This window comes from Mustela putorius, unplaced genomic scaffold, assembly GCF_011764305.1.
Source record: "Mustela putorius furo isolate JIRA1106 unplaced genomic scaffold, ASM1176430v1.1 tig00537350_pilon_pilon_pilon, whole genome shotgun sequence".
Lineage (NCBI taxonomy): Eukaryota > Metazoa > Chordata > Mammalia > Carnivora > Mustelidae > Mustela > Mustela putorius.
Window position 1 is genome coordinate 23,646,647 of NW_025422471.1, and position 25,741 is coordinate 23,672,387.

General features: G+C 35.2%; 1 protein-coding gene across 6 annotated transcripts in view; it reads left to right on the forward strand.

The window, feature by feature from the left end:
- The window catches only part of AP3B1 (adaptor related protein complex 3 subunit beta 1), a 352,907-nt gene that overhangs the window by 148,078 nt on the left and 179,088 nt on the right, over positions 1–25,741 (forward strand). For 5 of the 6 annotated variants that reach the window (XR_006604977.1, XM_004766831.3, XM_004766830.3 and 2 more), the window contains one exon: positions 1,266–1,448. The exons of the other annotated variant lie outside the window; for it this stretch is intronic. Coding sequence is in view for 4 of the 5 variants with exons in the window: in XM_004766831.3 (XP_004766888.1) it covers positions 1,266–1,448 (183 nt within the window). In the remaining variant the exon portion in view is untranslated. The remainder of the gene's footprint in view (positions 1–1,265; positions 1,449–25,741) is intronic. 6 annotated transcript variants of the gene reach the window in all.

Sequence of the window (25,741 nt, forward strand, 5' to 3'; positions counted from 1 at the left end):
ACACAAATAATCAATTCTTTGCTTTTTCGATTGAAGTACATTCATGCTGGGACCAGCAGGCACCAGTACATGGGCAGGGCTGGAGTCAATAAATGCGGCTTCACGTTTACACTGATTGGTAATTCATAAAATCCCCACAGGACTAGAAACTTGTTTAGCATAATAGCAAGTCTATATTCTGAGCTGTTTTCTTTGAATTGTATTGTTGGTTGCATATTAATAAACTAAATGTCAGCCAAGTAGAGGGACAAACACTAAAAATACAAATATCCTTATATCTAATATTTTTCAGAAAGTACCATTTCTGTAAGTTACATTTCTATTTAATTGCTTATTTTAAGTCATTGGGGAAATTCTAGACACTAAAATGAAGATCCCCAGTGTTTAGAAAAAATACGATATTAATTTATTTTTTCATCAGCATTATATTGTTGGCTAACTGCACATATATCAGTGGTACATATATAGAAGTATTTGTATATTATGTATTGTGCTTAGCTTGTATCTTTATTCCAAAGATACCTTAATTTTACTGCTTTGCCCAAGTATGACAATTACAAAAACAGCATTTATGGTTCATTAGTTGGTCTTGGTGGGAGCTGACTTTTGTTGGTACTACATTATTTCATTTTATACACATTGTTACATACATTATAATCACTAAAATTTTAGCCTGTGTGTTTTCTTTGTAACTGAAATATTGGTAAAAATTAAGAGGTAGATTAAAATGTTGAAGATTTGAAAGTGTTCTATACCAAAGTACTTGAGTTCCTCACACACTTTAAAATAAATTCATTGTCTTTTTTATTTTAAACTGACATGATCTGATCTTTGTTATTGTCTTATTTTTTTGAATGCTGTTATATACTAAATAATGAATCTTTAGATTGAAACTTAGGTTAGCTTTAAAAATGTGGAGATGAAAACATAAATATATATGATGAGTAGATTGAATCTATGTATGAACAATTTATTAAAATTTAACTTGATGAAAAATTGTTGGAATTTCTAATAATACTAAAACTTCTAATTGTAATATTTCAAGAAGGTACTAGCTTTTCAGACATGTCACAGCTATAAAAATTATTCTTTAAGGGAGTTACACCGAAAACTTGTTATTGATACATGAACAATAATTTTTTAAATTAAATAACTGAGTACTTTAAATATTGTCGTAACACTGATTGCATCTCTGTAATGCCTGAGTAGAATTTTTGATGGAGGGAAAATGTTTTTTAATGAGTTACTATTTCTTCCTTTTCTAGCTGGTAGCTGGCAGTGTTGTGATGGCTTTTGAAGAAGTATGCCCGGATAGAATAGATCTGATTCACAAGAATTACCGCAAGCTCTGTAATTTACTAGTTGATGTAGAAGAGTGGGGACAGGTTGTCATAATCCACATGCTAACTCGATATGCTCGTACACAGTTTGTCAGTCCTTGGAAAGAGGTAAGTGTTGAATGGTCTTCCATTTATAAAGTATACTAAGAAAATGGATGAGCTTTAAAAATGTGTATAGTTGTAAAATATAGAGATTGGCATATTTATGGAGAGCTCCCTTTTTTCATGTTCTTTTGGAAAGCAGGAAACAAATGCAAGCATAATTTTTCATTATTTTGGTACTGATTGATATATACTTAATGATGTAGTATATAAACTTAGTATGATACTTGGCAAGAGGCCCTTGTTAGGAGCAGAGCCTGGTACATTGTTTGCAGTGATATTGCCAAATCCTGGATTTTTTTTTTCATGGATTTTTTTTGAGGCTAGTTGCTTTCATATCTTTAAGTCTCAGCTATTCAAGTGACTCACTTATACAAGTGGGTAATGTGATTTTAGCACATGGGAATTTATACCTAAGAGAATTTATTACCTTATAGGTAAATATTGCCAAACTTTTAACTACCTTTTCTTGTTTTATCTTTTAATATGTTTGTTTTCTTTTTTCACTTAGGTTGATAGAATTTTAGTAAAATTTATAATTAAATGAACCTTACATTGAAGTTGTTTACCTTGTGCATATTAACACTAGAGGCATACTTAATACCTTCTCTTTGCGTAATTGATAGTTGAAAACATTTTATTACATAATTTGCAAAAGAGACCTTTTATGTATATATTTAATATTTAAGTATAAGTTTTAAATTTGTTTAAAAAAAGAAATATTAGGGCACCTGGGTGGCTCAGTGGGTTAAGCCGCTGCTTTCAGCTCAGGTCATGATCTCAGGGTTCTGGGATCAAGTCCTGCATCCGGCTCTCTGCTCAGCAGGGAGCCTACTTCCCTCTCTCTCTCTCTCTCTGCTGCCTCTCTGCTGCCTCTCTGCCTACTTATGATCTCTCTCTGTCAAATAAATAAATCTTAAAAAAAAAAAAGAAATGTTACAAGAATAGCACATTCATTCTAATCTTGTGATAGTTCTTTTTTGTCTTTTTAAAAAGCAAGTAGAGGGAGATGGGAAACTGGGCAAAATGGGTGAAGTGGAGTGGGAGATAATAGGTTTCCAGTTATAGAGTAAATAAGTCACAGAGGTGAAATGTACAGCTTACGGAATATACAATAAAATTGCCTGGTGATGGCAGCTACACTTGTGGTAAGCAGAGCGTAATGTATAGAGTCATCAAATCATTATGTTGTACACCTGAAAATAATGTGATGTGTATCAACTTACATTTCAATTAAAAAGGAAAAAATGGTATAGATTTTTAAAATCAACTGCCTAAAAGTAAAAGAACAGAAATACCCCAATTATATCATAATGGTTTGTATACAAACTTATGTGTACATACACTTTAGTTGCTCAATACATTGGAGTGTTCAGTTCATTTCACTTTTGTTAATTAGAAATAAAGTGAGAGGAAAATGTGTATCAAATAGAGGAGTGTTCATAATACGTATTTTAGATGATGTGTTAAGCATTCAGATGTTTAAGGGTTTAAATGTTTAAAATATTCATTGATGCTTTTTATAGTGACTTAGTATTATCAGTATTAAAAAGTATTTTAAAATTTTAAAAGTATATCTTTATCCATAAGACTGTTTGTAATACGGACTCCGTCTTAATTTTAATATTAAGAAAGTGTTTGTTATTTAAAATTGAAATGTTTTGGGGCATTGGGTTGCTCAGTGGGTTAAAACCTCTGCCTTCAGCTCAGGTCAGGATCCCAGGGTCCTGGAATTGAGCCCCGCATCAGGCTCTCTGCTTAGCGGGGAGCCTGCTTCCCTCCCGCCTCTCTGCCTGCCTCTCTGCCTACTTGAGACCTTTGTCTGTCAAATAAATAAAATATTTTTAAAAAATAAAATAAAATTGAAATGTTTTGAATTAATATATAAAAATCTCATGCTATATAGGGCACTTAAATTAATGATTGCTTTTTTTTTTATAAAGTTAATTTTATTTGTCATTGAACAAAGTTGACGCTTGATGACACTTTTGCTGGATTAAGCAACAACATGCCCATGCTGCAAATGTCTTGGCCCTTTGATATAAGTAATAACTTTGACAAGAGTTTTTTGTTGCTAGTAATAAGTTGTTTGATTTCAGCCAGTTCTTTTCCAGAGTGCTGTTCAGATACATTTTTTTTTCCCATTAGAAGGTTATAAAGTAATTTTGCCTCATCTAACCACTGTCACTATTTAATAAGATTTAAAATTTTACTTTCCTATCCCCATCAGATCATTTTCAGTATCTCTGTGCACATAATCCTTTGCTTTGCTATTATGTAGAAATTGGAGTTAAAATACATTTTTTCTTGCCATATCTCCTAAAAATATGTAATAGACTTTAAAATCTCTGTGTTTGTAGTTTGTCTATTTATTTGTGTTTCTGTTCCTTGAATTTTATTTCATCTTATTTTAGATAAAATTCATATTAAAAGCTATTTGCAAATCAGGGAGGTTAAATTTTAATTTAAAAAGTTGGGACTATTTTTGTGTTATTCTGTGTGTTTTCACATGTGGATTCTTTGGATATTAATTATTGCAAACATAAGATGAAGTCTGGTCTTTGTCCTGGGTACACTGAAACTGGGCTAAGTAATTTCTTACTTTTGCCACATATTTGCAAATATGACCTTTGCATTATTCTAGATTACGTGGTTGATAGACTAATTCATTAGTTTTCAAATGTGCATCTCAGGCCTCAGGATGTTGTAACACTGCCACAGGAACAACCACAGGGGGCAGTGGTGCTCTAGACAGCAGCTCTTGGGTTCTTGCCTCTGTTCCAAACAGAGCAGCCTTTATCTTTGTCTATCTTTCATATACAGCTATGAATATGATTTCCTTTGAGAAAGATTCCTGGGCTTAAAGAAAAGAAAAGAAGAAAACCTCAATAAAATAGGAGATTTATAAGGGTGTAGCTAACTGTAACTCTAACAATTTTTTTTTAATTATGGAAGGAATTCATGCACACACTGAAATAAGGTAAATCTTCCTTCTTATAACCTCTTAGTTGACCCCTTAGAGGTATTTACTGGCAACTGTTTAATTTCACTTGTTCTAGTGCTTGTAAACTTTACTTTGGATAACACATTTCTCTTTATTTATTAATTTATAGTAGTATCGGTTGATTCCAAAGTAAGACAACAATAAGTAAAGTAAGACAGTAAAGTAAGACAAACTTTTCATATACATATGTATTCTCTCCCATACCAGCAGGAAAGATTTAGAAGGATTATCCTTTATTGCAGTATTAGAGGTTAGAGATTATCCAGGATGTTAGACTTTTGGTACAAATACATTTATAAAATTAAGGTTCAGGGGCACCTGGGTGGCTCAGTGGGTTAAGCCACTGCCTTCGGCTTGGGCCATGATCTCAGGGTCCTGGGATCGAGTGCCGCATTGGGCTCTGTGCTCGGCGGGGGGGGCCTGCTTCCTCCTCTCTCTCTCTCTCTGCCTGCCTCTCTGCCTACTTGTGATCTCTCTCTTTCAAATAAATAAATAGAATCTTTAAAAAAAAAATTAAGGTTCAAATGAATTATCATCATTTAGACCATGTCCATGCTTGCTTTTCAAGTTAACCCATCTTTCTCTATAGCTTGTTAGACTTCTGTTTCACTGAGCACCTTTTCAGTGAGCAGTCCAGCCACTTGTAATCTTGGAGGCTTTTTGGCCTAGACTTAAAGTTGCATCCAACTTTTTAGGACTACACATAGTAGTTTTAATTTTAAAAATTAAAAATTTTAATTTTAATTAGGGGGTACCTGGATGGCTCAGTCAGTGAAGCATTTGCCTTCAGCTCACATTATAATCTCAGGGTCCTGGGATTGAGCCTCACATCTCATTGGGATCTCTGCTCAGTGGGGAGTCTGCTTCTCCTCCCCATCTGCTCCTTCTCCCAGCGGGCACTCTCTCTCAAAATAAATAAATATCTTTTTAAAAAGTTGGCAAGCTGAATTATAAAGCTGGAAGAAACTTAGAGGAATTCTGCATTCCTGTCTGCTTCCATTTTTCACTTCTTATGTTTGTAGAAAGCATACCATGTAGTAAAGAATTGCTAAGAATTTGGATAGAAAGATAAAGTGGAACAGTATTCTAGCATAGTCAGTGCTTACTTGTTACAATACTATTTTATCCTTTAACCATCAGGTCTTGAATGTATTTTTTCACGAAGATGGTAGAGTATAAAGGTGTCCATTCTGGCCTTCATCCCCTTTTGCATACAGGCAGAAGTCACTTGTATAAATGTTGTATGAATACCATTTCATGATATATAAAGTGTCATTTATCTTGAAAGATTTTACAGTGAGAAAACAGCCTCACTAAAATAATATATTGATTTAAAAGTTGTTTAAAGTAAAAATACTGCCTAAACATACCAGATTCATTAAAATCAAGGGATTTCTTTCTCAGATACTAAGATAATACAGGAAAAATAACATTGTGATACCTTAAATTTAGCAGTTTGTTCTTTTGCTGCACTTATGTAGTATTTGAGATAGGACAGTGGTGATTATTACACCCATTTTATAGATGACAAAACTGAGGTATACAGATTTTTAACAACTCACCTAAGATAATACTGTTTATAAAATATGGAGCCAGAAATATAAACAGAGTAATCTGATCCCTAAGTCAACAGTCTTTCCTTTTATTTTCTTTTATCTCTTTTTTTCCTACCTCATGACTTTTTATTATCTTTTTGCTTACTGTAATAAGTTACTCTGTGTTTGCTTATTGTATTCCAGTTGAAGCCATTTTTGAAGGCCCCTCAATCCACAGTGCTTAGACATTGCAATTAGGTAACTACTGTAATTAAATTTGTTTTTCAAAGAGAAAAATCATGTTTCTCATTGAATTTTTAAAACATTTGTTTATGCTTATATGCCTGAAAGGTAACAAAATTGTTTTTTTGAGGAATTGAAAATTAGTAGAAATACTTTTTGAGATGAGTTGATGTAACATGCTTTTGTCAATAAGTTCTCAAATGAACACATCATATACAAACAAGCTTCTTCAGGACAGAAGAGATTTTTAATTTAGCTTATTTGCATCATTATAGATCAGTATTTAGGCTGTTTATATGTAAATGTATGATTTGAGGAACAATTAACTGTTGACAAAGTAGATTGCAGTCATATCAATTGCAGTGCATTTTCCATAATTTTTCTAACTGACATCTTTGATGATAAATAGTGGATGCCAAGTCAAAGCCGATTATACAGTGCACTAGGAATTCATGGGGCTGTCAGGGAGAAGACCGATTGACTTTAAATTTACATATTAATGAGAAGATTTGTTAAGAGGGTGCTTGACTATAGAAAATAACAGCGTATTTATAGGGCACGACATTTTATAAATAAAGCTGATGCAGGAAAATGGAAATTAAACCTTTTAGGTTAATAAATCCAAGAGACTGCTAAAATGCATATTTGCATTTTTATTTTCTCAGATTTACCTTACTCTTTGCAGTCCATGTAGGTGTTTTTTTTTTTTTTTAAATTCTGGGTCAAGTTTGTATAGTTTTCAAGGATAGAAAATTACTTATGTATTTTCTTTGTGTCATTCAAGTTGATTATGGGAGAATACTTGAAGCATAAATGTAAATCTTTAAGACTAAAGTTGCTTTGGTATAAATAATGATTTTTTTAAAATTAAGTAAATTTTAAGAGTATCAAAAACCTTTAGTGATGTTAAGTATAAACCGAAAGAAACCTTGGGCACTGCAGCTTGACAGAATGGTTAATTTTATTATGAATCTAGCTCCTTAAAAAAACTTTCTCTAGGAGATGACAGTTTTGCAAGAATTATCAAAATTTTTTACTTTCGTGATTGAGGACTTAAAACTTTGTGTACTCAGAGCTACTTTTTACTTATGAATCCAGGTGATAAAATTTTAGTGGCAGTATGCATTCCATTTTGAAATTTTGAGTGATGAATTTACTTTTATTTCTCTCAATATATATATGTACTTCAGTTATAAAACCTTAGGTGTAAAAAAGTTCCAAGTTTAGAATTTTGTTTAAAGTATTTTGAGATAAATTTCTTAAGTTTTTTGGGGACAGCTATATGCAAAATTCATATGCATTATTCTTGATTAGCAATTTTCTGAAAATACAAAGATGGCGGAGAGAGTGCATCATGTCCTGTCTTCCAGGACCTACAGGATAGAGATTATTTTTTATTGAATTTTAATTTTCTTTACAGGTTAATTTTCTTTGTAAAATAAATTTTGTGTCTTACTTATGAACTATTTTTGAATCTCACTGTTGTGAAATTTATTTGTTTATTAAAAAAATTTTTTAGGGACGCCTGGGTGGCTCAGTTGGTTGAGCAGCTGCCTTCGGCTCAGGTCATGATCCCAGCGTCCTGGGATCGAGTCCCACATCGGGCTCCTTGCTCCACGGGGAGCCTGCTTCTCCCTCTGCCTCTGTCTGCCATTCTGTCTGCCTGTGCTTGCTTTCTTGCCCTCTCTCTCTGATAAATAAATAAAAAAGAAAATCTAAAAAAAAAAAATAATAAATTTTTAAAGATTTTATTTATTTGTTTTACTGAGAGAGACACAGCGAGAAAGGGAACACAAGTAGGGAGAATGGAAGGGGGAGAGGCAGGCTTCCTGCTAAGCAGGGAGCCTGATGCCAGGCTCAATCACAGGACCCTGGGATCATGACCTGAACTGAAAAGCAGATGCTCAACAACCTGAGCCACCCAGCAGCCCCTGTTGTAAAGTTTTTAAATAAGAGTAGTGAGGAGTTATGGTAGAATCCATACTTCACAATACAAATACCAAAGTTTTTGTAGACATTTTTCAGGCACCTATTGATGGCAAGTTCAATATGTAGTTTATTGGGAAACCTTGGACCATGTGCATATATTGCTGTGGGGTCTCTCTTGCCTTCCCTCCATTAGTTATGGAATGTTTATCTTAAAGAGTCCTTATTTTTCTTGTTTGTAATTTATTTTTGCTTGAATTTTTTAACTCATGAAGTTTCTTTTTAAAAATATTTTAAATTTTGGGGGCATCTAGGTGGCACATTCGATTAAACATCTGCCTTTGGCTTAGGCCATGATCTCTGGGTCCTGGGATCAGGTCATTTTTCCCTGCTCAGCAGGGAGCAAGCTTCTCTCTCCTCTCTCTCTCTCCCTTCAGCTCTCCTCCTTTGCTCTCTCTCTCTCTGGATCTCTCAAATAAATAAATAAAATCTTTACAAAATATTTTAAATTTTATCCAAGTAAACATTTTACATGGTTATAAAAAAGGTAAATAATACTTACATGGCTTATAAGAAACATTCTCCTGTTCCACCCTTCCCCACGCCTGAATTAGTTACCTCAAATTCTTTTAGATGTATGTATTTAACTTCCTCCATTTCTAAGTAATATGCATCTTTTTAGTAATGTTTGTTTTGCTCTTTCTTGATTTATGAATTTTAGACATTTTATATTGATTTTATTATAGAAATGGAAGATACGGCATTCTTCTAAATTGTCTCGTGCTTTCGTTATTCCATCTTTGCAGTATTGTATTATAATTTTTTTAACAAATGTGTATTGTTCATTTAATTATGACTTGGCAAATATTATTTCTGTATAGTAACATTTTCATCTCTTTAGGGAATCAGTATTTTCTTAGGCCTTATGTCTTTGAATTGTCATGTTATTTTTATATTTGGCTTCTTGGTTGGATATAATAGTCTTGGGTCATACCTTTTTTTTTTATTCTTCAGAGGGCTCTCCCTGTAGCCACAGACTTTTTTTTCTTTGCAGGTAAATTGATTTTTTTGTTTGTTTGTAACCCCCAGAAATCTATTTTCCTTTCTTTGTAATCTGTAAAGATTAGTAAATTTGCATCTCAGAGTGAGTCATCCTATATGATCTACATATTCACTTCTTTATTTATTTTGTAGAATTTTTTTGAATTCTTTTTTTTTCCCTCTTCCAGGGTTTTTTTTTTTGTTGTTGTTGTTGTCGTTCCATTTGTTATTTGTATGCTTCAGAAATGCCAGTTATTCTATTTTACAATCTTACTCTACTTTCACCTTTTAAAAAAATGGCTTTGTCTTTTTATACGTATTCATATTATCTCGTCTTTTTATCAGTAATTTGATTTTCATTGATCTAATCTTTTTTTTTTTTTTAAGATTTTATTTATTTATTTGTCAGAGAGGGACAGACAGAGAGAGAGAAAGCGTGCGCGCGTGCACAAGCCAGGGAAGCAGCAGACTTAGGGAGAAGCAGTCTTCCTGCTAAGTGAGGACTTGATTTAGGACTCAATTCTAGGACCCTGGGGTCATGACCTGAGCTGAAGGCAGACACTTAACCAACTGAGCCAACGAGGCATTCCCTCTATCTTTCTTTAACAGTTTTTACTTAATTTGATAATTATAGTTATTTGGCTTTTATTCACTCAGGTTTAAATCTTACGTTTCCTTTATTATATAATTTTATCATTTCATCTTTGAGCTTCTGTTTTCTTAACTTCATGTTCTTAGTGTGGAGAATTTACTTTTGAAATGGAATATTTCTCCCAGAATGATTTGTCTTTTGCATTTTTTAAATTTTTTATTTTTAAGATTTCATTTATTTGACAGACAGAGATCACAAGTAGGCAGAGAGGCGGACAGAGAGAGAGAGAGAGAAGGAAGCAGGCTCCCCACTGAGCAGAGAGCCCGATGCCAGGCTCTATCCCAGGATCCTGGGATCATGACCTGAGCTGAAGGCAGAGGCTTTAACCCATGAGCCACCAGGTGCCCCTCTTTTGCATTTTTTTAACGTGTGTTGTGAATATGTTACAGAGGTTTTGTGCTCTTTTCATATTGTAAATACTTGGGAAGCTGTGGTACAGACATTTGTTCTGATATGGTGTAACTTCTTAGTTTTATACAATCATACCTAAAGACGGTTTCTTCCTCTCAGTTTCAATTTGAGTTGAGTGTATTTTATGTTATATTCTTTTTTGGTTTAGTAGTCTGGCATTTGGGGAAAGGAGTAATTTGTGGGATAGTAGATTTAGCCTCAGCAGAGACTGAGGATTTGTTTTTGTTTTGTTTTGTTTTTTAGAATGCCTGAGCATTTTTTCTAGAATTTTCCTAAATGCTCTATACAAGCTTTCATGCCTCCTAGTGTATTTCTGTGGAGAAATAGTCTTGATCTTTACATTATTTTTCATTATCCATTATTTAATCCAAGAACTGTGCTGTTCAGTATAGGGGGTACTAGCCCCATGTAGCTATTTAAAATTGAAAATCAGTTCCTCACATGCATTAGCCACATTTTAAGTGGCTCAATAGTCACATGTAGCTAGTACCTACTGTATTAGATAGTGCTGATATAAAATGTTTCCTTATCATAAAAGTTTCTTTTGGACAGTGTTACCTCTGAGTTTCTTCACCTCTTTCAGGGAGAGTCAGCTTTGTTGTTTACTCTCCCACCTGCTTCTCCTCACCACCTGTTTCCACCATTAACCTCTGTCACCAGCCCAAACGCCGCCAGTAGAGTGAAAAGATAAGAATGATTCTTTGTTTTCTTTTGTCTAAATTTGGGGAGGAGAAGTTTATTTATTTTTTAAAGATTTTATTTATTTATTTGAGAGAAAGAGAGAGAGAGATGAGAGAGAGCATGAGAGGAGGGAGGTTAGCAGGAGAAGCTGACTCCCTGCCGGGCAGGGATTCCTGATGTGGGACTGGATCCTGGGACTCCAGGATCATGACCTGAGCAGAAGGGCACCCAGGTGCCCGAGTAGAAGGTTATTAATGAACATTCTCAAGAAGCAAGGAATATGTTTTGCTAGAATCTGCTGTTTTAAAAAACTTAAAACTTGTTTGTGCCAATAGATTGTGACCTTCTTGTTTCGTTAGTATTGAGTGAACTGTGTTACTTTTTTTATATTGTGGAAAGAGATTATATCCTCTGTATTTCACCATCTTTACCTAGAAGTCCTGGAATGTTCATAGTTTTAAGTATTTTATGACTTTCAGCATGTACCAACTTACTTTTAGGAGGAGAGACTTAGAGTTTAAGAAGTTAAGAAATGTGGTTCATTTTTCTGCCCTTCCCTTGTGTCTGTCTGCTAAGTTTTCTCTTTCTTCCTGAGCTCCCCCCCCATACATACTTACATTATTTTAATTTCTCTTGTCTGTATCATCCATTTTTCCTTATATTTTTCTCTGTGTTAGCCTTATTACTATAGCATAAAGGAGTGAATACATTTAATAATGAATTTTAGTCTTCTGACAAGTCAGTTATTTACATTAATCTTTAATTGTGTGATTTTTCTGCTTAGTAGTTTTCTATATTCACCTCAGAAAAGATTACGATTTTATGTAAACTAATAATGTGGTAATTAGAAGCATCCAGTTTTATTCCATTCTGTTATCCATTTAGTTGTGTCTGTATAGACTTTAAATTTCTTTCTTTCTTTCTTTTAAGATTTTATTTATTTATTTGACAGAGATCACAAGTAGGCAGAGAGGCAGACAGAGAAAGAGAAGGAAGCAGGCTCCATGCCAAGCAGAGAGCCCAATGCACGGCTTGATCCCAGAAGGCTCGATCCCAGGACCCTGAGATCATGACCTGAGCCGAAGGCAGAGGATTTAACCCACTGAGCCACCCAGATGCCCCTAGACTTTAAATTTCTGATATATATCTTAAAGTCACTAGTCTTCCTGGAAGTAGCAAGCTTTCAGTAGATTCCATAGTTCCAAAATAGTCATATCAGACAGATTCTTCTAGTGCATTGTTGTCTAGGTTATGTAGAGAATGCAGCACTGTTAGATGTCTCCAACAGCCTACCCCATTGGAAAAGATCTTAATTGCAAACAGATTTTCTGTACGGATTGAGCATTCACATACTTTTAAAGAAGCCATGTTGTTCCTCAGCCCAATCTAGTCTAGTTAATGTTAATAACTACATTCCTCTTACAGATGGTGGGTTTAGGAATGGGCAATAATGTGGCTCAATGGCATGTAATGGGAAGAGTGAGGAAAATGGAATGTGGAGGTGAGGTATATGAGATAGGTTTATTTTCACATAAAAAGCATCAAGACGTTTGACTTGCAGTTGAGATGTTCTTCATGGACTTAGCATTTCAGCTTCTGCTAATGGAATGCCTTGATTTGGTTAACTCTAGAAAACTTTAGCAAATACCAGCCATCTAAAGTCACTGTAAGACAGTCAAAAGTAGGAAAAAAACCCCAGAGATTCTACATATACAAGGCTGAAATTTCAAGGTGTGAGGTTTTTGAGTTTGCAGGTTTTTGTCTGAAATCACTCACGAAATTGCTACAATGATGGAAAAAGCCACAGCCTTACTTACATAGCTGTCAGAGAACAGACTTCAAGACTGGCTGAATACCTAAATATTTGGGGGAAATTCCAAAAGGAATGGTGGCAGCCACAGAAGGGTGAACCCCTGGAAATATGTAGTAAATAGATCCAAATCCTTGGCTGAACAATAAAATGTGGATGTGTGGGAAAGACGCCAGTGGGTCTAGCGAAAAAGCAGCACTTAGAAGATAAAAGAACTAAATGGAGATTTCACTTGTTGGCCACCTAGAGTTTGCAGTTGGAGACCAGTAAAATATCTGCTATAACAAATGCTATTACACTTTAGAGGAATGTAGTATATGGAAGACTTTCTTGGTGTGTTGTTGATCATATCTAGAATACAGTTTTAAAACAATCAGTGGACATGAGAAACAAAAACATGACTGCTGCTCAAGAGAAAAACCAGTCAATAGAAAGTCACCTCAGTCTAATCAAGAAAAGGCACTTACAGATAAGCAAAGCAGCTATTAAATATATGGCCAGAATACCAAAAGCAGTATAGTTGTGTCGAATGAACAGATGAGCAGTCTGAACAGGAAAAAGACACTGTAAAAAGGAACCAAATGGAAAATCCAGGGCAGAAAAATAAAATGATTAAATGAAAAATATACTAGACAGGCTTGGTAACCAAGAAGAGGCAGTAAAAGAGTCAAGAATCCTGAAGGTAAATCAGTAGAAATTATGTAGTCAGAAAAACAAGGTAAGAGTCTCAGGGCCATGTGGAATAATATCAAAGAGAATGAAGTAACTGTAACTGAATTCCCAAAAGGAGAGGAAAGAGTGAATGGAGCAGAGATAATACCTGTAGAAATAAAGGCTGAAAAAAATGTCAAATTTAGTTGAAGGAGGAAAATCCAAGCACACTGACCCAAGAAACTTAACAAATTCTTAAAGTCTTAACAAATTCTCCAGCAAAACAATTAAAAAGTCACATTTAAACATAGCATAATTACACTTCTGAATCAAAAGAGAAAAAAATACTGAAAGCAGGCAGAGATAAACAGTGTATTATATACAGAAGAATAGTGATATGACTTAACTGCTGATCAGAAATAGTGACATCTAGAAAACAATGGAATATCATCTTAAAATTATTGACAGGAAAAACTGTCAACAAAGAATTCCATGTTGAATAAATCCAGTCTTCAGAAATAAAGGTGGAATGAAGACATTTTCAGAAGAACAAAATTGAAAAATTCCTACATGGGTAAATTGTGTTACAAGAAAGACTTCAAGAAATTGTTTAGTTTGAATATCTGGTAATTTGTAACTGTAGAAGAGAATAAAGAATGAAATAAGTGGTATGTGTGTGGGTGAATATCATAAATTATGCCTTTTACACCTCTTCATTTCTTTAACATAGAGTTTCTGTAACGCACACAATTTATCTCTGTCTCTGTCACAGTCTGCGCTTTCTTGTGCTTGATCTCTGAACTTTGCTATATGCTATGAGCTGTAAGTTTCCTTTTTCTAAATTGTCACAAGTCATTGTGTGGACATATGTTTTTATTTGTATAGTAGTGATATTGCTGCATTGTAGAGTAAGTATATCTTCTGCTCCTTATCTCCAGTTTCTACTCTGAACAATCCATTCTTAGCTTTGTATTCAACTGGTTAGCCATACATTATTTTTAGAACAACTTTAACTGCTAGAAGTGACTCAAAGGATATCATTTAATTTAGACATATGCATATTTTGGAATTAATCAGGAATAAATGCTCCCTTTGTAAAGTTTTATGTTTTATTTAAAGAGTTCTTCATAACCTAGACTTTGCCTTTTAAAGTATTTAAATTGTTGTTTCTTGGAACCCTAATTTTCCTACCCTTGCCTTATCTGGAATATAATTTTTCCCCATAAAATGTAATTTTTTCCCTAAAATATGAATTTTAAGGTTCTCCATAAGATTTAAAAAAAAAAAAAACCTTTACTGATTTATTCCCTCCTCCTTGAAATGTCTACAAATATTTTAAGACCTCTGTTCTAACCTTATTCTTTTTTATAAAACGTCCAAAAGGAGAATTAGATTCACTAATTTCAATTCATCAGACATTTACCTTCTCTAATATATTTTCTTTATTTCAGGGGGTAAGGTAAAGAGATAATGAATACATGAAGAATCATGATTAGTTCTACTTAGGTTGATCTTAATTACATTTCATAACTTATGACTGAATGAGAAGTACTCTACAATACATTCACATAACAAAAAGCAGTTCTCATTTATTCCTCATTATTAGATAGGAATTATTTAGTTTTCATATAATTAGGATCCTTCTTTCTCATGTCTTAGAACCCTTAGACTTAAGTTCAGCATGTGTCATGAGTATATTTTATTTCAGAAAAACTTGAAAAAAAGCCTTTCATAGGTCTAGATTTCTTAGTAACAAAGTTTGGAAACTGTTGCATTCTTACTTACGTATTGGAGCTGAATGTATAGTCATAAGAAATGAAAAGTGCTGTGGGCAATTGAACACCGTGCATTTCCATAGTGGCTCAACAGAAAGTTACTGGGCACAGGTGTTTCCATAATTGTGATGTATTGGGGGAGATTCAGTGTTCAATGGTCCTCAAACCCACACTTCCACCTGTGTGGCATAGTGGTCACTGGGCTGTGATATAAAATATGTAAAGTGAAGAGCATAGCATTTACCTCATGAAAGGAAAAAGTCTCAAACCAGTATACATATCCTGGTTTGTTTTGTATAGACATAATTTTGGGGGAGAGAGATGACTTCTTTCTTTCTTTGAGAAAAATATTAAATTTAAAATTTTATTAGACATGACTTTTTTTTTCCCCCTAGTGGATGTATTTCTCTGATAAGGTGTTCTATATCCATACTAAATAGTTAATTTAACTAAGTGATTATGATATTGCTAATCACCTACCCACTCTGGTCTTTTTAGGTACATTTAACGCAGTGTCACAGAAATGTACACCAGTATATTGCTGTGGTATCTGTGGACTGAAGTTTGTGTTCCCCAGAATTCATATGTTGAAATCCTAACCCTAAGGGTAATGCTGTTTGGAGGTGGGGACTTGGGAAGTTAACTAGGTTTATTATTTTTCAATTTTTTAAGATTTTACTTTCTTTTTAAGTAGTATCTATACTCGACATGTGCCTTGAACTTATAAACTTGAAACGGAGTCACATGCTCTACTAACTGACAGCCGGGTACCCTGGAAGTAATTCGGTTTAAATGGAGTTGTGAGGGTGGGGCCTCACCATGGGAATAATGTCCTTAATAGAGGAGGTTCCAGAAAGCTTTTTCCTCTTTCTTTCTCTGCCATGTGAGGATGTAATGAGAAGGCAGCCATCTGCAAGGGAGTAGGTTCTTTCCAGGAACCCAGTTTGCTGACACCTTGATCTTGGACTTGACAGCCTCTAAAACTGAGAATTAAATGTTTATTTTTTAAGCCACCCAATCTATGGTATTTTGTTTCTGTGCTAATACAGGTATCTCAGATCACATGAGACTCTCATGATGTATTCCTCTGCATAGCTTTTAAGCATTAGGTAATAGTCTGTGTCCATAGCAGACTGCAGAGATTCTTTTATCCTGGTACAAATCTTAAGATTATGCTAGGGTCCACTAGGCTATCACTGAATTTAGAAGGCAAGTGGATACATTCAGTGTCTTTTTATAAAGAGAGAGAGGACAAGATGAGGAATTAGGACTTAGAGGTAAAATCCCTGGCCCCACCACTTTCAGTCTGAGATTACTGATAAATTCAAATAAGCTTGTGTAACTCAGTTCTTTCATCTTGTGAAAAAGACAGTGAATACCTGCTTTGCTAACCTCATGGGGTTGTTTAAGGATCCAGTAAGGTATTTGTGAAAAATCTTTGCTAACATTAGGGATTACTTCAGCTGAGTTGTTTATTTGTACTGACTCCAGTGTTATTGGTCACGTGTCGCAGAAGAAAATGTTTTTCAGAGGTATTTGATTTTTTCTCCAGTTTTCATACGGAAGCAGATTTTATATTATGTAATTTTTTTTTTTAAGATTTTATTTATTTGACAGAGAGAGATCACAAGTAGACAGAGAGGCAGGCAGAGAGAGAGGAGGAAGCAGGCTCCCTGCTGAGCAGAGAGCCTGATGCGTGACTCGATCCCAGGACCCTGAAATCATGACCTGAGCCGAAGGTAGCGGCTTAACCCACTGAGCCACCCAGGCGCCCTTATTATGTAATTTTTAATTGTCAGTTTTATTTTTTATTTCTTGTTACTCCTGTTGAACTAACATAAAGATTATAGTTTGTGTTTATTTCTTAGTAAAGATTCATTGAGATAAAATGAGCAAGTCTCCCTCTGTCCTAAGATCTCTTAAAATCAAAGTTTATCTTCAGAGTAAAAAACTGTGGGTTTAAACACGGACTTACTGTAATTTTAACATTTGCATTTGGAGCTTCAGGTAAAAAAAATCTATGTACAGTATTACTACTTAAGCATAATTTCATACTTTATTCTATGAGTCTGTAATAAAAATGGTACTTTAAAGTTGTATAAACTGTGACTTTATAAATACAGTTTATAGAGTAGGAGTAATTTTTTTTTACCTTCATAAATCTTATATTTAATGTAATAACATTTCTCTTTACTGAAAGTAAATGTTTTATAGCAAAGTGATGTTTTTATATTAGCATTTGGTGTGGTCATTACACAGTGAAGGGAGGCCTATATTCATATGAGATAGGTTCAGATACTAAACTCACTGGTTCTACCCCTCCGGTTCTTTTTTTTAATTACAGTTTATTTTTTGGAGAAGCTTCAGGTTCATAACAAAATAGAGCAGAAAATGCCATTTCAATATATCATTGACCTTTGATAAACATAGGTTTCAACTGCATGACTCTACTTAAATGTGAATTTTTTTTTTTTCGGAAATACAGTACTGTAAATGTATTTCCTCTTCCCTAAGATTTTCTTAATAATACTTTCTTTTCTCTTTTATTTAAGAATATGGTATATAATGCATATAACATGCAAAATATATGTTAATTGACTATTTATGTTATTGGTAAGGTTCCTGATCAATATGTGTTAAGGTTTTGAGCAATTACATGTTATACTTGGATTTTTTTTTTAAAGTACACAACTTTTTTTTTTTTTTTAAGATTTTATTTATTTATTTGAGAGAGAGACAGTGAGAGAGAGCATGAGCAAGGAGAAGGTCAGAGGGAGAAGCAGACTCCGCATGGAGCTGGGAGCCCAATGCCGGACTCAATCCCAGGACTCCGGGATCATGACCTGAGCCGAAGGCAGTCGTCCAACCAACTTAGCCACCCAGGCATCCCGGATTTTTGACTGGGGGCTGGTGGTGTCATTGCCCCTAGCCCCTGTGTTGTTCAGAGGTCATTTGTACTCCCTGTTTATTTACACCCTCAACTTTCCCACTATCAGCGTTCTATACCACAGTGGTACATTTATTATAATCAGTGAATGTATATTAATACATCAGTTATCACATAAAGTCCATAGTTTACATTAGTGTTCACCTTTGGTGTTGTATATTCTGTGTAAAATGACTCCACCATTATAGTCTTCTGAATAGTTTCAGTGCCCCAAGAGTCTTTTGTGCTCTGCCTAGTCATCTCTCTCCCCTACACAAACCTTGGCAATTAACAGTTTTTTTACTCTCTCCATATAGTTTGCTTTTCTACAGTATCATACAGCTAGAAATAATACACTTTATCGCCTTTTTAGATTGGCTTCTTTCACTTAGTAATATGCATTTAAGGATTCTCTACATCTTTTCATGGCTCTATAGCTTGTTTCTCTTTAGCACCAAATAATATTCCATTGTTTGGATATACAGCAGTCTATGCACCCTTCCACCTGCTGAAGGATTGTTTGCAGGAATTGGTTATTATGAACAGAGCTGCTATAAATCAGCTTTTTAAAAAGTGGTTTTTGTGTAGGACTCCTTTGAGTTTTTGAGGTTTTTGTATGGACTCATTTGAGTATGACCAATGATCATGATTACTAGATCCTTTGGTAGGAGTATATTTAATTTTCTAAGATGCTGCCAAATTGTTTTTGATAGTGGCTGTACCAGTTTGCATGCTCACTGGCAGTGAATTAAGAGTTCCTGTTGCTCCACATCCTCATTAACATATGGTAATGTCAGTGTTCTGGATTTTGGTTATTCTTATAAAAACGTAGTGATATCTTATTATTGTTTCATTTTTGTTTACATTTCCCTGATTACATATGATGTTAAACATCTCTGTATATGTGTATTTGTCATCTGTATATCTTCTCTGGGGATTTGTCTGCTCAGATCTTTTGTTATTGAATTGTTTGGTTTCTTATTGTAGAGTTGTAACAGTTTTTTATTCAGGGGGATTCAGGCAGCATAGGAAGACACTGAACTCACCTCTTGCCATGTACACAACAAACTTAGAGCTATAAGTAGAATAATTTTCCTCTGAAACGAACTTGAGAACTGGGTGAATAGCACTTCCACACCAAAAGACAAAAGAGACACATTGAGATGGGTAGGAGAGGCAAAGACATGGCCTCACCCACAGCCTTATCCCAGATATAGTGACCACACAATGAGGAGGAGTCTCCAAAATATGTGATTTTCCCTTGAGGAGTGAAGGTATTTATGTCCCACTTTAGGCACCCCAGCCCTAGGGGCTTGCACCAGGAAGACAAGCCCCCAAATACCTGGTTTTAAAATTCAATGTAGATTAAGACCGAAAGAATCATAGAACTATAGGGAAGAGAGATTTTGGTCTTAAAGGGCGCAAGTGTGAACCCCACCTGTCCCAAGATAAGTGCAAAAGCAGCAGTTTGAAAACACACCACCATAAATGAGGGAGACCCATTTACTAATTTTAAAGTGCCTGCCAGAGAGATAGGAAACTGCAAGTTTTTTTGTCTGGGGATGGAAGTGCTGGTGGATATTATTTTTGCAATCTCATCCTGACTTGCTAGTGATAGAGCAAATAGTCATCATTGTCGGTGCTATCTCTCTAGCTGGCTAGCACTGGAGAGAAGGCTCTGTCCATCCAGGCTGTGCCAGGTTGTGCAAGCACCCCACACCCTGTCCGTCCCATGTAGCACTGAAGGTGCAGCAGGGCCAGGCAAGCATGTTCAGCCCTGCCGTCCTTGGACAGTATTCCAGCCATCACTGGGCCAGATATAAGTCCTTAGCCTCATTCACCTCAAGTAGAGACTAAGTTGTAACTGGACTGGTCAAACAGTTTGAACCCTGCTTGCCTCACATAGTGGCTGAGCCAGGTCAAGTGAGTGTTTCCACTCCTGTGCAGCAGCCATGGCCCTATCACAGCCATTGGACACATAAAACCTATTAAGGGTTGCGTTTAAGAGTCCCTGGCTCTGATGGCCAGAGGAGATAACACTTCTGATCCACATGGTACAGCTGATACACATGACCAGTCCTCAGACTGAGGGACATAATAATTTCCCCTAATACACATAGAAAAACAGAGTGACAGACAATGGACAAACAGGAATATGTTTCATACCAAAAAACAAGTCAAATACCTAGAAACAGTTACTAATGAGATGGAGATAAGCAACCTACCAGATTAAGAATTTGAAGTAATGGTCATAAAGATGCTCACGGTTTTCCAGAGAAAAATGGAGAAGTACAGTGAGAATTTGAACAAAGAGATAGAAAATGTAAATACCAAGAAGATTTTATAACTGAACTGAAAAATACATTGGAGGGGTCCAGCAGCCAAATGGTTGAAAGAGAAGTATGTATCGGCAGACTAGAAGAAAAAACAATGCAAAACATCAAGCAGAGCAGCAAAATGGAAAAAAAAACATTAAGTGAAGATACCCCAAGGGACATTTGTAAAACATTAAGCAGGATTGCATTTTCATTATGGGGGTCCCAGAAGGAGAAAAGAAAGAGTCAGAAAAATTATTTGAAGAAATTATGCCCCCAAACTTTCTTAATCTAGGGAAGGAAAGAGACACTAGGTCCAGGAAGCCCAGAAAGTTCCAGATAAGATGAACATAATTGAGACACAAAATGGTAAAGATTAAGGATAAAGAGAAAAATCATAAAAGAAGCAAGAGAAAAGCAACATATTATATAAAAGGGAGACCCTGTAAGGCCATAGGCAGATTTTTCAATAGAAGCTTTACTGGCCAGAAGGAAGTAAATGACATATCCCAAGTGCTAAAAGGCAAAAACTGGCAGTCAAGATGTTTTTTACCTTATTGGGTTATCATTTCAGAATTGAAGGATGGATTAAGAGTTTTCCAAATAAGCAAAAGCTAAAAGAGTCCATCACTACTAACGTGGTCTTACAAGAAATGTTAAAGGAACTTCTGTAAACTAAAAAAGAGAAGGCACTAATTAGTAATAAAGTATATGAGAGTAAAAATCTCACCAGAAAAAGTAAATAAATAATAAAGTTTGTAGATCAAACACTTATAAAGCAAGTATGAAGGTTAAAAGACAAAGTAGTAAAATTAATTAAAGATGCAATAATTAGTTAAGAGGTATATAAAATAAAAAGATGTAAAATGTGTCAGGGGCCAGGTGGGTGGCACAGTTGGTTAGGTGCTGGCTGGGTTTTTTTTTTTTTTTTTTTTTTTTTGGCAGTCACGATCTCAGGGTTGTGAGATTAAGCCGTGTATCCTGGGCATGTGCTAGGCATGGAGCCTGCTTGAAATTCTCTCTCTCCTTCTGCCCCTTCCCCTGCTTGGATGCATAACTCTCTCTCTTATGCACTATCTTTTAAAAAAAAAGTGTCAACAGAAATATTAAATGGGGTGTGGTAAAAATATAAAGTTCTGGAATGTGCTCAACATTAATTTATTATCAACTCAAAGACTGTTACATACATAAGATGTTAAGTGGGGAACCTCATGGTAGGCACAAAGAAAAAAACTTAAAAAGTAAATATAGAAAGGAAAAAGAATCTAAACATAACACTAAAGAAAGTTATCAGACCACAAAGAAAGATAGAAAAGAAAGGAACAGGGAGGAACTGCAAAAACAGAAAACAGTTAAAGTGGCAATAAGCATATACCTGTTGATAATTATATTAAATGTAAATGGACTAAATTTTGCATTCAAAAGATATAATATGGCTGAATAGATAAAAACATGCGACCCTTATAGGTTTTGCCTACAAGAAACTCCAGATGTAAAGATGTACAGACTGAAAATTGAAGGGATGAAAAATGTATACCATGCAAATTGGTTTGAAGAAACGATGGGTACCAGTATTTTTTTTTTAATTTTTTATTTATTTATTTATTTATTTTTTAAAGATTTTTATTTATTTATTTGACAGAGAGAGATCACAAGTAGGCATAGAGGCAGGCAGAGAGAGAGAGAGAAGGAAGCAGGCTCCCCGCTGAGCAGAGTGCCCGATGCGGGACTCGATCTCAGGATCCTGAGATCATGACCTGAGCTGAAGGCAGCGGCTTAACCCACTGAGCCACCCAGGTGCCCCTTAAATTTTTTATTTTTTATAAACATATATTTTTATCCCCAGGGGTACAGGTCTGTGAATCACCAGGTTTACACATTTCACAGCACTCACCAAAGGAAATACCCTCCGCAATGTGGGTACCAGTATTTTAAGATAGATCACACAGTAGGCCACAAAGCAAGTCTCCATAAAATTGGCATTTAATTCATAACAAGCACCTTTTTGGCCACAATGCTATGAAACTAAAAATCAGTTACATAAAAGTGGAAAAAAAACAAAACCACAAACACATTGAAACTAAACAGCATGGTATTAAACAGTAGGTCAATGAAAAATTCAAAGAGGAAATCAGAACATACCTTGAGACAAACGAAAATGGAAAGTCAGCAATCCAAAATCTTTGGGACAAAGCAAAAATGGTTTCAAGAGGGAATTTCATAATAATATAGGCCTACCTCAAGAAAAAAGAGGAATATCAAACCCTCTAACTTTACATTTAAAGGAACTAGAAAGGCACACCTGGTTGGTCCAGTTGATTAAGCCCCTGCCTCCAACTCAGGTCATGATCTCTGGGTCCTGGGATCAAGCCCCACATCAGGCTCCTTGTTCATGAGGGAGACTGTTTCTCCTTCCCGTTCTGTCCCTCACCCTGCTTGTGGTCTGTCTCTCAGTTTATCTCAAGTAAATGAAGTCTTAAAAAAAAAAAACCAAACTAGAAAAAGAACAAATGAAGTCCAAATTTAGAAGAAGGAAGGAAATAATAAAAACAACATTTTGAAATAGATCAGAGATGTAAAAAGAAAAGAAAAGAAAAGATCAGTAACTTAAGAGCTTGTTCTTAGAAAGGTTAAACAAAATCAATAAACCTTTGGCCAGACTCATCAAGAAAAAAAGAGAGCCGAAATAAATTAGAAATGAAAGAGGAGGAATTGTAAACAATACCACAGATATACAAAGGATTACAGGAGAATATTATAAATAGTTATATGCCAAAATATTAGACAATATATAAGAAATGGATAAATTCCTAGAAACATACAATCTTCAAAGACTGAATCATGAAGAAGGAGAAAATCTGAATAGATCAACCACTCAAAATGAATTGAATTAGTAATCAAAAACACCCAATATACAAAAGTCTAGGTCCAGGTGGTGTTACGGGTGAATTCTAACAAACATTTGAAAAAGAGTTAATACTTGTACTTCTCGACTTACTCCAAAAAATTGAAGAGGAAGCATAGCTACCAAACTCATTTAATGAGGCCAGAGTTACCCTGATAGGAAAACCAAAGACACAACAGAAAAAGAAAATTACAGGCCTGTATTCCTGACGAACGTAGATGAACAAATCCTCAATAGAATATTAGCAAATTAAGTTCCAGCAATATATATATATATATATATATATATATATTTTAAAAGATTTTATTTATTTATTTGATAGAGATCACAAGTAGACAGAGAGGCAGGTAGAGAGAGAGGAAGGGAAGCAAGCTCCCTGCTGAGCAGAGAGCCCGATGCAGGACTCGATCCCAGGACCCTGAGATCATGACCTGAGCCGAAGGCAGCGGCTTAACCCACTGAGCCACCCAGGCACCCCAAGTTCCAGCAATATATTAAAAGGATCATACACCGTGACCAAGTGGGATTGACCAAGTGGGATTCGTTTTAGAGATGCAAGAATGGTTTAACAAATCAATCAACATGATGTACCACATTAGCAAAATAAAGGTTAAAAGTCATAGGATCATTTTGTAAGATGCAGAAAAGGCATTTGCAAATATTTGACATCCATTTATGATAGAACACTCTCAACCAAGTGGGTATAGCAGGAACATACCTCAATATAATAAAGGCCATATATGATAAATCCATAGCTAACATCACAGCCAACAAGGAAAACTTTTCCTCTAAGATCAGGGGTATGACAAAGATGCTAACTCTAGCCACTTTTATTCATCATAGTATTGGAAGTCCTAGGCATAACAATTAGGCAAGGAAAAGAAATAAAAGACATACAAGTTGGAAAGGACAAGACTGACAAAACTGAGTATTGATGATTACATGATACCAGATATGGAAAACCCTAAAGACTCAAAAAACTGTTAGAAGTAACTTACGAATTCAGTAAACTTTCAGGAAACAATATATAGAAATCTGTTGTTTCTATATACTAACAATGAACTATCAGAGAAATTAAGAAAGTAATCCCATATACATTTATATATATATATATATATATATATATATATATATATATATATATAAACAAAACCTAGGAAAAATTTAACCACGGGGTTGAACAACTTGTACTCTGAAACGTTTAAGAGATTGATGAAAGAAATTGAAGACAACACAGATAAATGTAAAGATATACCCTGCTCATGTGTAAGGAAAATTAATAGTGAAAATGTCCAGACTACCCAAAGTAATCTACAGATTCCTTGCAGTTCCTATTACAATACCAGTGTCATTTCCCACAGAGCTAGAACAAATAATCTAAAGACTGTATGGAACCACTAAAGACCTTGAGTAGCCAGTGTAATTTTGGGAACATGGAACAAAGCTAAAGGAATTATGCTTCCTGACTTCAAAGTATATGTAAGCTATATTAATCAAAACAGTATGTAACTGGCACAAAAGTAGACACATAGATCAATGATGTAGAATAAAGAGCCCAGAAATAAACCCACCCCTAATGGTCTATTCATGACAAAGATGACAAGAACATAGAATGGGAAAGTGTCTTTTTCCATAAATGGTGTTGGTAAAAGTAGACCACTTTCTTTTGCCATATACAAAAATAAGCACAGAATGGATTAAAGGCTTAAATGTAGGACCTGAAACCATTAAAATCCTGGAAGAATACATATCAGTTTGCTATGAGGTATAACAATATTTTGGGGGGTGTGTCTTTAGTTGTTACGTGCAACAGTAGCAAAACAAAAAGGGGGGGAGGAAATGGGGCTACATCAAACTAAAAAGTTTTTATGTTTGTTTAGTTTTTTTTTTTTTTAAGATTTTATTTATTTGACAGGGAGAGACAGACAAAGCGAGAGAGGGAACACAAGCAGGGGGAGTGGGAGAGGGAGAAGCAGGCTTCCTGCTGAGCAGGGAGCCCGATGTGGGGCTCGATCCCAGAACCCCGGGATCATGACCTGAGCCGAAGGCAGACGCTTAACCACTGAGCCGCCCAGGTGCTCCTGTTTGTTTAGTTTTAAGATTGTATTTAATTGTCAGAGAGATTGAGAACACAAGTAGGGGGAGGGGCAGGCAAAGCGAGAAGCAGGATCCCCACTGAGCAAGGAGCCTGATGCAGGATTCAATCCCAGGACCTAGGGATCATGATCTGCGCTGAAGGCAGATACCCAAATAACTGAGCCACCCAGGCATTGCTAAAAGGCTTTTATACAGTGAAGGAAACCATCAACAAAAAGAAAAGGCAACCTAACTGAATGAAGATAGATACTTGCAAATGATTTATTTGATAAGGGGTTGATATCCAGAATATATAAAGAATTCAATACACGTCAACAACAATAAAAC